Source organism: Antechinus flavipes, chromosome 1 (genome assembly GCF_016432865.1).
Source record: "Antechinus flavipes isolate AdamAnt ecotype Samford, QLD, Australia chromosome 1, AdamAnt_v2, whole genome shotgun sequence".
Taxonomy (NCBI): Eukaryota; Metazoa; Chordata; class Mammalia; order Dasyuromorphia; family Dasyuridae; genus Antechinus; species Antechinus flavipes.
In genome coordinates, this window is record NC_067398.1 from 483,938,456 (window position 1) to 483,954,254 (window position 15,799).

The window sequence follows — 15,799 nt, forward strand, 5'->3', positions numbered from 1 at the left end:
CCAAATTGTTCTGCAAAATGTTTGAATCAACACTGTATTATTTCAAATAAACTGGAGAACAGAATCATTTCTCAAGCCTTTTAACTTTTACTTCTAGCAGGGAAATCAATTGTGTATATAATTAGTTCTTAATGTGTCATGGTCCCTACATACCTGGAATGTTCCCCATTCTCCCTTCTACTTCCCTGGATTCCTCGGTTTAAATTTCACCTTCTTTTCCAAAGAGTTATTAAATTGCCTATATTTTTTTGATCCAGCAATATGCTAGTGAGTCATGAATGAGGAAAAAGGAAAATTACCTATATGTTCTAAAATATTATGGTACATCTCTTTGTGATAGCAATGAACTGGAAATTGAGTACCCATCAATTGGGTAATGGTTGAACAAGTTGTAGCATATGAACATGATGGAATATTGTTGTGTTATAAAAAGTAATGAACTCAACGATCTTAGAATAGCATGGATAGAGTAGCACAAAATAATGAAGAGAAAAATAAATATAACCAATCCCCCCATAGAGTTGTTTTGAGTGTCCAGATGCCAAAGTTACTTGATCCTGGGAATATCTAAGGAAATGGCAAACCATTTCAGTTTCTTTGCCAAGAAAATCCCAAATGGGATCAAGAAGAGTTGGACATGACCAAATTGACTCAACAAAACAAAATTAAAAGAAAGCTTTTTGTCATTCCCTCCACCCATCTACGTATCCCCAGAAGCTAGACCATTGCGCGTAGGAGATGTGTAAAAATGTTTGTACTTTTGTGACCCAAATCAAATCACAGTTGCTTTCTCCTGACTTTCTTGTCAGTTTTACAATCTTGACCATTTCTCTCTTATTGCTTAGAATCAGACCAAGAATAGGATCAGACCAAGAATAGACCATTTCCTGCCTTCTGGAGTATAACATTATCAGCAAAACAAACAAAAAAAATTTCTTAGTTACTGCTTTTAGCAGAGGGAAAAAAATCCATCAGATGTCCTTATTGATAAAATTTCTTCATCATTACTCTATCTTGCATTCTTTCAAGCTTTATTACTTGCTTCTAGAAGTCATTATCAATCTTTTCCTTTTCACTGTGCAATCTAAAATATACTTCCTCTACTATATTGCTTAGTTTTTTCCATTTGTTCCCATTCCAAAGTTTTTTACCATTCATTTGCCCCCTTTTCTGGTTCATGGGTTTCTACAATGGAATATATCATCTTGATACACCATGCTACTTTATCACCATTTCATCTATTCAGTCCCTGATTAGAAAGTGAATAAGATAGGCATTTGCATTCCTATATTTCAGTTATGAATTATACATAATTCTCAGTCTTACTGGAAACAAAATTTATTGCATTAATATCCCCAGTCCACTTTTGTTATTGCTTGTACTTTGCTCATTGTACTTTGTTCATTTGTATATAGACACTTAAGACTTTAAGTACTGCTCCTTCTCATGGATATTATCTCCTTTGAATTTTGAGTATCTTCATTGTGTTTTTCTCCTTATGTTATGCCTTTTATTCTCTAGCTTAGTATTTGTCTATGAGCAGTCCCCTCACTCCTCCCCAACTTCACTTTTAGTTTCAAGCTTTCCAGAATAGTTTTGCAAGATTCCTGGAAAATACATTTTCCTAATTTGTTGAGTTCTATCCTTGGTCAATAATACAAAATTCTTTTATTTTAACTCATATCCTAGAACATTCAAATGGTGTTTTAAAACATCATCTTTTTAACCTAGTTCTTAATTTGATATACTTTTTTTTCTTCTAAACCCTAACTTTCAGTTGGCAGCAGGGATAAAAATGCCAACTATAATTCCTAGAAATATTTTTGAAGTTTCTTCTAGCAGTATCATCTATTTCCCCCACATGAATTCTCAGAATTAATTAGGGACTGACAAGTTTGACAAAATTGTGTGCTATCATATTTTGACATCTCCAGGAAAATAAGATACCTATTAATTTCCATGCTATGTCACATGGTTGTGTTGGAATCCCTCAGCAGGGAGCCACCAATTTCCAGGGTTTGTCTTTCCTTTCTATAATCATTTTGGGAAATAAACATTGGTCTATACCAAACATTCAATCTTCTGTAGAGGATTCCCATGATCATGTGTAAACTGTGAGAACTAGCTTCCTCATTTCTGCTTACAGTCAAAAGATGCTCAAACTTATTACACAAGAAAGAGAAGGGGTTCCTACTCAATACTTTTATAAATGTTTTTAGGTCACATCTTCTCTAATCTGATATTTCTTCAGGTGCAGCTACTTGGCTATTAGAAGGATCTATGAAAGGAACTATTTCAGGGGTGGGGAGTCCTCTGGCCTATCAGCTGTATAAGATCCACAAAATTATTTGCATAATCAACTGTAAGCAATGAAGAGTTGAAAGCTAGGTATAATAATCTCCCACTGCGTTGAGTTCTATAAATTGATAATTTTGTATGGCCTGCAAATGATGTTATAAATATCTAAATGGTCCTTTGGCAGAAAAAAAAGGTTCCCACTCCTATAGTATTTGATTGATGTGATCTCAAAATTTAGGATTCAACTTTTCTGACAGTTTCTATCACTTTTCAGAATGATAGTCATTCAGTCAACTGACATTTATTAAGAGTTTACTATGTGTCAAGTATTGTACTAAGCACTAGGAATACAAAACACAAGTAGAAAGCCAGTGTCTGTCTGTCCTCAAGGACAGAGGGAAGATACCACATAAAAGGAAACTAAATCAGAGGAGAAGAGATAAAATGTGCCTTGAGATCCCAATAGTGGTGGTAAAGGGAGCAAAGGGATGGGCAGAGGAAATCTGGACTGCAGTCTAGAGAGGAATGAAACTGTCTGAACAAATATAGTGAATGAAATTGAATAAAACGATTTATTTTTTCTAATAAAGTGAGATAATTCTCTTATTAGTCTATTATTGAAATTTCTGAACAATGAGAGCATATGATAATATCCTTCAAGTGATAGGATATGACAGTAATAATAATAATTCATAGTAATGTGGGATTTTATAACTTAAAAAGTGAATATCTCACACGTTGTAAGATAACTAATATAAGTATTATGCTCATTTTATGGATGAAGAAACTGACAATAAAATAGATTGACTCTTAAATTAACATATCATATGATTTATAAGAGATAAGTCAGGACTTGGATTTAGCTTTCTGACGACAAATCCTGGCTCTTTTCAATGGATCAATTGCTTATCCAATATTAATTGTGTGAAGTTTAGAGAAAGTAACTTGTAAAGACCTATGGGAAATACAAAGTTGAAGAAGCATCTTTACCCAAAAGATCTGCAATTTAATTATCTGTGTACTTGTTGGGGTTGGAACTTCTAGGGGTTATTTAAATCTTCCATGATGATTTCAGTAAGGATAAGATATTTTCATGCAGTGCTGGTGGATGTGAATAGATGCAACCATTCTGGAACCCATGCAGAATTATGCAAGAAAATCACTAAACTCTTCATATCCTTTGACTCAGAGATCCTGCTAGACTCCCAAAGAAGATAATGACAATAAGAAATCCATAGGTATAATATGTTCATGACAGTTGCTATTTAGATAATCACTGAATCTCTGATTTCATTGATATAGACAATTCCCATAGGAGAGTACTCCCTTTATCAATGTAGGTGGACTCATTTTTTGCGATTGAGTCTTAGAAAGTTGTCTAGAATACTGAGCCATACTGCCCATATATGTCATAAGTGGGACTTTAGGCTTGGTCTTTCTGACTTTAAGGACAGCTCTTTAACCACTATGGCATGATGTTTCTCATTATTTATGCTAACAAAAAAACTGGATGAGGCTAACAATTAGGAAAAAACTGAATAAACTGTGGATTAAGAATATTACTGAATCTTATTGATCTGTAAGAAATGACAAATAATAATTAGAAAACTGTGGGAAGATTTAAATGAAGTGATATAGAGTGAAGAAGGCAGATCCAAAAAATAGATTATGTAATAAATACAACTAATTAAAAAGACAATAGAATTCAATTAATAATTTAATTTAATAAGCAATGCTCATACTATACTATCAGAATTAGAGCTCATATCTTTCATTTCTGTTAACAAGAGGTAAGCAACTAACTAATAGTTAAAAGACAAAAGTGGAAAATAGCATATGTTGTATTCATGATCAGACTTTTTTTAAAAATCAGTTTTTGGTTAAGTTTTCAAAGAATATTCTTTGCTTAGTAGTTTGAGTTTTTGCTAGGAAATGTTTTCTATCAAATAATATGTATTAATAGAATAAATTTAAAGGGTAAGACTGAAATATTGCTTAGAAGTAGATAGCTATTCTCCCCCACCTATTCCCCTAATCCTCACTCAAAATTAACTATTAACCTGGGAAACATCAGAATGTTTTTGGTACATATGAGCTTTGCCTGTAAAGCTTAGGAATCATAACTTCATCCTTTCCATTTTATCCACATGAAAAATGATCTTTTCCAGAAATTGACAAGCTCTCACCTAGACTTCATCAGGAACAGGATTAAAAGCATTGCCAAGGAAACAGGCTACTGTCCCCCAACTAGCAACAATGAGGACCAAATACAAGCAAATCTTTGACTGCAGGTAGCTTCTCAGCAGGGTGGTCTGGACTGGGAGAATTTGATTGTACCTCTTCAGAGGCTCAAGTGACCTACTCTCAGCAACTTTTATGTTTAGATATGGATGAAAGGAGGCCCTTTTATTCTTTTAGAATGTTTAGTCCCTGCCAGAAGGTAATGTTTTCTTGGGTCTTTGAAGGGCATTTTTAATAGATTGTTTCTATTTTTAAAAATTCACAGTGAACAAGTATTTGACTCTTATCCAAGGATGCAGAATCTGGGACTCAGCATTTAGTCAGTCTCTACTGGAGAAATGATATGAGTGTTACTTTCTTTTCTGACTCAAACAATGTAAATAATTTAACATAATTTTAGAGGGTTTTCCAATCATTTTTCAGAAAACTTCATGGAAAATATCACTTGAGGAAAGTTTAGTTAGTGACTTTAGAACTCAAATGTGAATAAGTCATCCAGTCTGGGTTAAGTGTTGACAAAATTAAAAATGATAATTTACTTCATTTTTAAATAGGTGGAAGAACCAACAAGGGGAAATTCTAGTCTGAATTTTATTTTTTAAAGAGCTTTTCTGTTTTATTTATGTTTAAAATATTATTTTATTTTTCCCAATTATATATCAAAGCAATTTTTAGTATTCTTTTTTTAAACAAGATTTTGAATTCCAAAGTTTTTTCCCCTCCTCTCCTCTTCCAAAAATGGTAGTCCATTTGATATAGATTTTATATGATATAGATATATGTAATATCATGTAAAACATATTAGTCACAGTTGTGAAAAAAGAAACTGATCAAAAGGAAAACAGCCCTGAAAAAGACTGAAGTAAGTGAAAAAAAAATGCTTTAATCTGCATTTAGAATCCTTCTATTCTTTATCTAGATGTGATAGTATTTTCCTTCATGAGTCCTTTGTATTTGTCTTGGTTGATGAGAAGAGCTGAGCCATTCATAATTGGCCAACATGCAGTATTACTGATTCTGTGTATAGTGTTTTCCTGGTTCTGTTCATTTCATTTTGTATCAGTTCATCAAGTTTTTCCAGGTTTTTCTGAAATCTTCCTGTTAATCATTTCTTATTGCACAATAATTATTATGCCATAACATTCATATGCCATGACTTGTTCAATCATTCCCCAATTGATGGGCATCCCTTTAATTTCCAATATTTTGTCCCCATAAAAAGAGTTATTATAAATATTTTTGCTCATGTAAGATCTTTTTCCTTTTTATGATCTTTGTGGGATACAGACCTAGTAGTGGTATTTCACAATTTGGTTGCTCTTAGAGAATAATTCTAAATTGTCCTCCAGAATGATTAGATTAGTTCGGAATTTCCTCAACAATGCATTAATATCCCAATTTTCCTACATCCTCTTCAGCATTTATCATTACCCTTTTAATTATAGTTATGATTATAAATAATTATATTAATTATACTGAAAGGTATGAGGTAGTATCTCAGAGTTCTTTTTATTTGCATTTCTTTAGTCAAAAGCGACTTAGAGTTCTTCTCCATAAGACTAGAAAAGTTTGATTTCTTTAGCTGAAAACTGTCCATTCATAGCCTTTGACCATTTATCAACTGGGAAATAGTTTGATGCTAAGAGAACTGAGCAGAGCCAGGAGATCATTGTACATGGCAACAATAACATTGTATGACGATCAATTCTGATGGATGTGGCTCTCTTCAACAATGAGATGGTATTTGTACATGGGAACCAAATTATATGACGATAAATTCTGATGGACGTGGCTCTTTTCAATAGTGAGACGATTCGGGTCAGTTCCAATGGTCTTGTGATGAAGAAAACCATCTGCACTCAGAGGACTATGGGTATTGAGTGTGGATCATAACATAGCATTTGCACTCTTTTTGTTGTTGTTTGCTTGCCTTTTGTTTTTCTCTTTTTTTCCTTTTTGATCTGATTTTTATTGATAATTATGGAAATATGTATAGAAGAATCGCACATGTTTAGCATATATTGAGTTACATTTAGGGGAAGGGGTGGGAGCAAGGGAGGGAAAAATTTGGAACACAACATTTTGCAAGGGTGAATGTTGAAAATTATCTCTACATATGTTTTGAAAATAAAAAGCTTTAATAAAGATAAATAAGAATAGGGAAAAAAGAGTTGCCATTCATGGTTTGATGTTAACTTGGTATGAGGTATCCAATGGTGTACTTCACAAGGATCTATGACTGACTTTGTTCTGTTTAACATTTTATCAACAATTTGGTTAACAGATGGAAGACTTATCAAACATGCAGATCATACTAAACTGAGAGGATTGGCTAACATCCAAGATGATGGAGTCAGTCTTGACAAGTTTAGAGCACTGGAGTGATCTAATAAGATGATATTTAATAAGGATTAATATACATTTTTAATTTGAGTTCAAAAATTAATGTCACAAGTACAATATAGAAGATGCATGCTTAGATAGCAGTTGATTTGAAAAAGATCTGGGGGTGGGGGAGAGGGCAATTGGGGAACTGCTTGTACCTCAATATGAGTTAACTCTGTAATATAGGAACCTCCAAAAATAAAATCTTGAACAATTTTGGGCTGTTTCCAAGAATAAGGAAGACGATAATCCTTCCATCCTGATTGCACAACAAATGGAGCATTGTATTCTGCGCAGCACTCTTTACGAAGGACATTGATAAACCGGGAAATGTCTAGAGGAAACCAGTACGATGAAGGGTTTCAAGTTCACATAACCATTGATTGAAAAAATATAAAATATTTAGTTTGAAGAAGGATTTGGGCAGAGCCTGACAACAATCTTCAAATCTTTGTAGGGCAATTATAAAGAAAGAGAGAATAAAATTGCTCTGTTTTTTGTCTTCAGAAAGAATGAGTAGAGATAGATGGAAGTTAGAGTGACAAATTTTGTCTTAGTATATGGGATCACACAGCTAAGAATGTTTAGAAATAGTATTTAAACTCAGAGCTCTCTTGTGAGTTCAGATCTCTTATCCTTAAGAGATAGGCTTTCAATAAAGATTTGTTCATTAATTTATTCTTGTGTTTCATCATCTTGTCATATGTATACGCCCCGGGGACACTGATGGAGACACTATTATCTCTTATCTTGATTATTGCAGCAGCATCTTGCTTTCCCTGCCTTCAATCTTTCCCCATTCCAGTCCATCCTAAATATTGCTGCTAAAGTACTTAGCCTTAATTTCAGATCTGAAATTCACTTCTAATTTCACTTCTAATTAACTCCAGTGGTTCCCTGTTACCTCTAGAATAAAATACAAATGCCTTTGTTTAGCTTGTAAGACCTTATACAACCTCCAGCATTATTGAATATTACTCTCCTCCTACTCTTTGAACCAGTTAAACTGGTCTTCATGGTGTTCCTCACAGAAGACACTCCATCTCTCCTGTCTGTTGCTTTGCACTGGTCACCCCCATACTTGGAATGCATTCTCTCCTTATTTCTCTCTTCCTCTATGATGCATCTTAGTCATTATCTTCTGCAAAAAGCCTTTCCTGATCTGCCTCAACTTTTAGTGCTCTTCCCCCCAATTATGTATATAGTTTTATATATGTACTTGTGTCCTATCCATTAGAATATAAGCTCATTTTGAGTAGGGATTATTTTATTCTTTGCATATATAACCCCAGCTCCAAGTACAGTGACAGACATAAAGTAGGCATTAAATAAATATTGGTTGATTGATTGATTGACAGGAGTTAGGGATCCCTGACCTATTTACTGCTACTAGAATTACAAGAGTGTATCCCTTGGTCCTGTCAGTGCTAGTGCAGAAAGGGGTGGAGCTGGGACTCTGCGGTTCCCTTTCTTTTGCATTTGGGAACCACTTACAAGGGGGAAGCCTTAGATGAAGGAATCACATGGGCTAATTATGGGCAGTGGTTTGGTGATGAAGCAGTTGACAAGATGTTTCCAACAACAACATTAGTGAAACCTAATGGAGATTAAAGAGCATTTTCCCCCACCCACAAAAATCCTTCAAGGTAGGTCATGTGAATATCTTTGTAATCACTTGTAAGTGGTGACTTCTAACTTCAAGCTCAGTGCTTTGTAAAATCCAGAACACTATCTCCCCTGTTCTGGTGAGCTCAGGATCCTTTAGGGAAACTACTTGGGGTGCAGGAAAAGGAATAAAAATGGAGGAAACGGGAAATGCTTTTGCAAGAATGGTTTATTGACTCTGCCCAAGTTAATAACAAAGTGGAAATAGTGCTTTGTGGAAAAATGTGATACTATTAGCTCCATGAAAGATGGTCCTTTCTACCTTGCCAAATCTCTATTAATGATTGTTGCCACAGAGAAAAATGACATTTATTTAGTCTTTTGGGTTGCTCACTACAGCTGTGGTTGAAAAAGAGAATGGGCTCAGTTGGGCAGCAATAGTATAGTGACGGTGACCAGCATCATTGGCAGTGAACACCACCTGAAAGGGAAAACAACCACCATTAGAATTAGTTCCTAGAGAATGAAAAATATGGAAGATCAATTCAAAGTTTATGTGGCTGGAACTTTCAAGCTGGTTTTCTTTTCCTTCATAATTTGCTTACTCTTTCACAACATGAAGAATTTCCTGAACAAGTAAAGCAGTGCTAGAAAGTGAAATGAAGTAGTAAAAATCTTGTCTATAGAGTTTGTGAAGGAGAAAGTAAAGGGTGGGACAAGAAACCCATCGCTAGAAGTGTTATGCATGCACATCACAATAATGAACTGAAAAATGGGGCCTCTGATACTTATCTAACTCCAACATTGTGGGATGGATAGACAAATTCCTCAAGTGGGATGCTTTTTGGAAAAAAGGAATGTTATCTTTTTTGTTGTTGTTGTTGGTTAAAACAGAATGGAAATTCAAATGTATTATTGACTTAAGCTACTGACCTTATATTCCCTCTTCAGAGAAAAGAAAAACAGCTAGTTCCCAATACAAAGAAGAAAAAAGAGATAGTTTCTGTTTTCAATGACTTAATAGTTTACTATATATTAATACTAATAAAACTTAGAATTAAATAAGTACCTTTATTTGTCCCCCCACCAAAGTTTTTCTTTAGTGGAGATGTGGAAGGAGTCTACTTAAGACATAGGGGTCATTGTGGGAACAAATGAATAAAAATGAAGTCTACAGGAGTAGTACAAAATGGATAGTGGTCTGATTTGGATGAGAGAAGGCTGAAATAAAGCTGAAAAGATAGCATGGAACTAAGTTTGTGAGGTCTAGAATCAGGAGTTTTTATTTTATCCAATAGAGGAGAGAGAATAATGGCAGGAAGATCAATTGGGATGTTATCATAATAATCCATAGGTCTCACACTGAGGGTATGATTGTGGCAATGGAAAAGAGGAGACAAATATATAGAAATTGCAGACAGGGGAGTAAGGGAATGGTGAGAGAAAAGAAAGACTCAGATATGACTAAAAATTGGGGCCTGGGTGAGAAATTCTACAAGGCTTCCTCAGTAGAAATAAGAAAGGTGGAATTGGAGGCCAGGTCTGGAGGAAAGAATAATGAGTTTCATTTTGCACATTTTGAGTTAGAGGTGTTAAGTTGGAGATGTCTAAGAAGTAGTTGAATAGGAAAGTCTAAAATTTAGGAAAGAGATTGGAGCTAGATGTGTCAATTTGGAAGTTTGTTAGATGGCATATCAGGATAGGAAATGTTCTTTACTTTTAAGGATATTAAAGATCCAAGGCTGTTTACAGGCAAAGGAGGAAAAGCTAATAGAGAGGAAGCAAATGAGAATGAAAGAAAATGTGGGGCTAGTTGCTTCTAGAAGGCAAGAGATTTGACTAAGAGGTAGGGTGTAAGAGGGTTAATCTTTGTAAAGAAGACTGCCACTTCATCTTCTTAGACTGAAGGGAAGAGAGTGAGATTTTGAAGTTTGGAGGAAGGGAGATAAAGGAACTTAAGATAGAGTCCATCTCAGTTGGAAACTTGAGGAAAAATCAGAAGGTTGGAAGCAGTCTCTCTAGTGAGCAATTATATCCATAAGATTTTTAAAAAAGGATTGGAGTGCTTCTGTGAAGGTTTAGTTGAAGTTGGAGAACATGAATCTGTAAGTAGACCCATTTAAGATTTTTTGAGGCTTCTCTCATTTGTACTTAGCTCTGGGTTTTGAAGAGAGAGAGAGAGAGAGAGAGAGAGAGAGAGAGAGAGAGAGAGAGAGAGAGAGAGAGAGAGAGAGAGACAGAGAGACAGAGAGAGACAGAGAGAGACAGAGTCAGAGAGACAGAGACAGAGAGACAGAGACACAGAGAGAGAAGGAGAGAGAGAGAAAAAGAGATTTCTCTTATGTTAGCTCTCTATTAGTTGTAGGCAAGAGATAAGGGAGCTTTGGGAGCAAGGATGATGATAGTTCTATGACCAATGATTTTATGTACTACTGAATGTGGAGAGCTACTGAGTGTGGAGACTTAGCACTACTTATATAATTAGTTTTGTTATTGAAAAGAAAAATAAATGCTTATTATACACACATAAAAACTTCAATATTTAATAGAAAGCAAAAATGTTTGAGGTGTCATTGCTAGAAGTAGGAAATAGAAATTCTGAAATCAAATACATCTGGATTAAGGTAAAATAATGCAGTTCTATTTGGTTAGGTTAGTTAGTCAAATTTATATTCCTTCTAATCATTATCCTTATGAAGAATCCACCAGAGGACCCAAATCTTTGCCTGATGAAGTTACATTGCTGACTCAAGGAAATATTTCATGATTCTTTATAGGGTAAAATTGGTATTTTCTAGATATCTGTTTTCAAGAGGTGTCACAAATGGACTTTTATGTTTTTCTTCCCCTAATGAACTCAGAAGTATTAGGGGATAGCTAGTCCTTCATCTGTGGGTCACCCATATCAAAAAGAGAAACTCAGTATTTCATTATACTCACATCTGCATACTCATGGAATGGGGAAATACCAAAGGCTTTCCAATAGGAGATGGTGTCAAATTCCACCTTGTATAAACCCTCTCCAAATTGGTCATCACTTGTGAGTTCATGGATTTCTCCATTGTTATTGGTTTTCCTGGACAATGAAAAAGTGAATGTTAAATAGTATATGGCTCTAGAGGCATCAAGAAAATAATTAACAAGATGACACTAACACTGGTAAAATATAATTATGTACATAATATAACCCAAACATCATTTCTGCCATATAATTTCAGACACTTTACTGGGGTTGTTTCAATAAGGATACCAGATGTTTATGAGGCGTATAATAAAAAAAAAAAATCATTATTTCTAGTCTAGAATCTTATTTTCTTTTGCATTGGACGGTGGAGAAAATGTTCATGCATATTCATCCTGAGTCTCTAGTGCTTTGCAGGGGAGTAAGTTCTTAATCAATGCTTGTTGAATAGCATTATATAAAGTGAACAGTTTGGATTAGCTGATCTCTGAGGTCCCTTCTAATTCTAAATTCTATGAAATAAATTGAATAATTCAGTTTCCAAATACAGTTCTTACAACAAAAGTTGCATTTTTCTCTCATATAACATGAGTGTTTTATAGTTGAAGGAAATTTGGATGTGTAAGGATACATCTAAGGTAAAAAAAAAAAGAACAGGAAACTTACCCCTTTATTTGCTTAAACTCCCCAGTTACTTGCCTACAAATGGAATTTGTATAGTTTTTGTTGTTTCCAAAAGATTAAGTATAGGATTAACCCAATAACATCACATGGCCAAAGGGTGCAGAATTTGTACAAAACAGAGGAATTTGGAAAATAGCTGTGTTCTTGATAGCTCTGCACCTTCTCTTTAATCCTTTCTTTTTGTTTTACTCTTTTTTCTAATACAGAAAAAATAACTTTAGTTGGATGTACTATTTTCTTTTCCTTGACAAGCCATTTTCATACCAAACATCTGAATTTTCTTTTTAAGAATGGCATTACCTGCTTACAATACTCTACTAGTCTACTTTTTAAGTTCTACTTGGTATTTTGTGTAGGCAAAAGTGATCAAACAAATACAAATTCAATTAAAATCCCTTCAAGAAAATAGATTTCCTAATGATGGGTAAAGAATCACGATGTGGTTATTACAGATTCAATTAAACAACAAAACTATTCTTTTAAAGTGATATAAATACTAAGCAGCTTCTCTTCCATTCTGTTCTGTAAGGCTAGATTAGCTGCTCTGTCTTTAGATCAATTTACTGAATTTTATTAATAGGTTCAGTGATTTCTCTGAAAATCTTCAAGGATAGGGATTCCTGGATGAGCAGGATTAAGAAATCATTTTTGTATTGAATAGCAGGTATTACCTGGTAGTAGATCATAGAATCATAAATCTAGAGCTGGAAGGAATCTTAAGATCATTGAATACAACCCCCCATATTATAGATAAATAAACTGAAGTTCAGAGAGATTAAGTAAATGCCCAGGAACTTATATTAGGCTAGGTCTAAGGTGGGATTTGAGTCTCTCTCTCAAAAAAGCTTTTTGAATTGTCTAACAGCACTAGCCAAAGAGTTGACACTTGAAATTTAGCTTGGCTCAGCTGTTTCTAGCAGTATTTCATCTTTCTGGGTCTTATCTGCAAAATGTGCATTAAAAACATTTACACAATCTACCTCCAAAGGTGACTATGAGGAGCAAAACAAATAATGTTTATAAAGCTATTTTTGAAATATAAAAAACTCTACCCTTCTTTGAAATATTTGGGATTTTCTAGAAGTGGATACTCCCTCCATTGACTTAAATCCTAATTCTTCTGTACCTGGGACTTCATGAAATGCTTGTGGCCAATCTTCTGATGATCTCTCTATAAAGGATTTACAGTTTTCGAGGGAAGGGAGTGTTTCACTCTTGTGGCACCAGTGCCACTCTTGTGGCACTCTTGTGGCTTAACTGGTATACTGAATACTTAATAAATATTTTTTCATTGATTGCACTTCTCTAAAATGATTTAAGTTGGTCCTCAGGTGACAGGCATACAATACAGTCCATATTAGGACCTAATAGCCTTTCCAGTTTGATAGAATCCACTGGAACTTTGTTTTCTGCTGACATATGGTTGGGGAACCTAGGATTGACTCTGTACTAAAAAATCTGAGCAAGTATTCATCCCGAAGTAATACCTCTATTTCCTTTACAAATGTTTGAAGCTTAATATATGGGATTATAGTATCTTTTTTCCCCATCTGAATGTCTCACTCTGTGACAAATGGTAAAGGAACAATTGGGAAAATGAATAATTAGAGACTATGGTTATATAGTTACTTACCCACTTGCAAAGAGCTCCCAAGTTTGCTCCTCAGTTTTTTTGAACACTTTTACATCCACATTGACCGCTGGGCTTCCTCGAACTGAATCAAGAACTTTAACCATCAGAGGGCACTTGGAATCCTCAGCTCCATGGGCCTGTGGAAAGCAACAGAAAAACTCAGTGGGGTATTGGAAAATTAAAGTGAGCCAGGCAAGTTATCTAGATAACTATATTATCCAATGTTCTAAAAGTATATGCATTAATTCTAAAGTTACTAAAGAGGTACCATCATTATCATCATCAAAAATAGCTAGCACTTTATTGTTCTTTACATGTTACCTCATTTGATCCTTACAATAACCCCAAAAGTAAATGTTATTATCTCCATTTGACAGATAAGGAAATTGAGGATAATGAGTTTCATACAGATAGGGTCTGAGACAGGGTCTGAACTCACGTCTCATCAGTGTGCAATCCTTTCAGTATAATTTTTACAATCGATTGAAGTATTAGATATCTATCTATCTGATTGAAACTTTTTTTTCCCAAATCAAAAATCTTCAAAGGTTCAAAGGTAAGTATATCACTGAATCACGAAATATCCAATTTGGAAGGGACCTCATAGGCCATGAAGTCAAATTTGTACTAGAGTGAAACTCCCTTCTACAATATGTCTGACAAGAGTTATCCAGGATTCACTTGAAGACACTAATGAAAGGGAGCCTCCTGTAGCTTATGGCAGCTCAGTCCACTATCTTTTAAATTTTTAGAAGTTCTATTTGTCTTCTGGGGTCAGGGAGATATGTTACATAGCCAAAGGACTTCAGTATAATTTCATTTACATTGGTTCTCCATGCAGAAATTTCATAAGGAAAGCTAAGATTAATTCCGCTTCTATTTCCATTATTCATCAGCAATTACTAAGACACCAACTGCTCCCAAGGAGCATTTAGAACACAAGCAGAGAATTTTAACTCCCTGCTCAGTTCAGTTGACATTTGATGGAATTTAACCCTCTCTGGAGGTTACTTCAATTTATTTGAATTTTAAAAGGTAGGTCATTAATTATAAAAAATTTAAAAAGTAACTTAACCATTTTTGCCTTGTCAACTATGGATATGAGAGGCTTACCACAGAAGAACTACTTTCAGTAACCAAACTCACCACAGGTCCAGCCTCAGAGAGGAATACCAGGCCAGCGAGGCAAAGGAGCAGCAGGGAATGAAAAGTCATCTTGTTGTCAATGAACAAATCTGTGTAGCAGCCTCTTCCAGTTTGGAGCTTTTATACCCCAGTCCTTTGAGTTAAGCTGCTTATCCTTTTCTAACGGATCTTAAATCTGCTGATTCTGATTATTTACCTAGTCAACAGTAAGAGAATAAGTAACTCACTCAAATATGAACCTTGTCTGGAGAGATTAGACTGTCAGAACATTCTCTCTATGGAAAATTGCTAGGATTCATTTGCTTATAATAAAAGTTCATTTTCATTGTAATGTCAGTAGATGTTAGATTGTATCAGAAGTATTATTCTTATATTAGACGATCACTGGATAAATATCATTGGCTATATTTGTATAGAATATCATTCTTAGCAGGTTAAAAGATTCAAAGGGTTTAAAGCTGGAAGGAAATCTATAAATCACCAAGTCTAGCTTTTTCATTTAACAGATGCAGAAACTGAGACCAAAGAAAGCTTGGCCAAGGAATAGAGATGATAAATGGCATAGTTATCATCTTAACTCTAACCTAGGTTTCAAACCCAAGGTGATTCAGATACATTAGCTGTGCAGGGTTGGGTGAGCCACTTAAGTTTTGTTCCATCAGTAAAATGATGAGCTTGACTATCTCTGAGTTTCCTTTTATCTTTAACTCTGTGATTCTGTGATTCTGGGATCTTTAACTGCAGATTCAAGCTCCTGCTTTTAGATTATGATCTTAGTTTTTTTTTTTTTTTTTTCAATACCCCCCTGTATATTCCCATGTTTCTCTTGCTATTTGTTCATTTCA

The 15,799-nt window shown here is 34.6% G+C and overlaps 1 protein-coding gene across 1 annotated transcript; it reads right to left on the reverse strand.

Moving 5' to 3' along the window:
- Positions 1–8,740: 8,740 nt before the first annotated feature.
- Positions 8,741–15,069, reverse strand: TTR (transthyretin). Its single transcript, XM_051999661.1, has 4 exons — positions 14,955–15,069; positions 13,809–13,945; positions 11,470–11,605; positions 8,741–9,010 (listed from the first exon to the last, which is right to left on the reverse strand). Exons 1-4 carry the CDS (start codon positions 15,021–15,023, stop codon positions 8,903–8,905), a joined length of 450 nt encoding a protein of 149 aa, XP_051855621.1. The 5' UTR covers positions 15,024–15,069; the 3' UTR covers positions 8,741–8,902.
- Positions 15,070–15,799: the final 730 nt, after the last annotated feature.

Coding starts and splice junctions, on each gene's coding strand:
- TTR (XM_051999661.1), bottom strand. CDS start 15,023: ATGACTTTTCATTCCCTGCTGCTCCTTTGCCTCGCTGGCCTGGTATTC. Junction 13,946..14,954: donor TCTCTGAGGCTGGACCTGTG/GTGAGTTTGGTT, acceptor TGCTTTCCACAG/GCCCATGGAGCTGAGGATTC. Junction 11,606..13,808: donor TGGGAGCTCTTTGCAAGTGG/GTAAGTAACTAT, acceptor TTCATTGTCCAG/GAAAACCAATAACAATGGAG.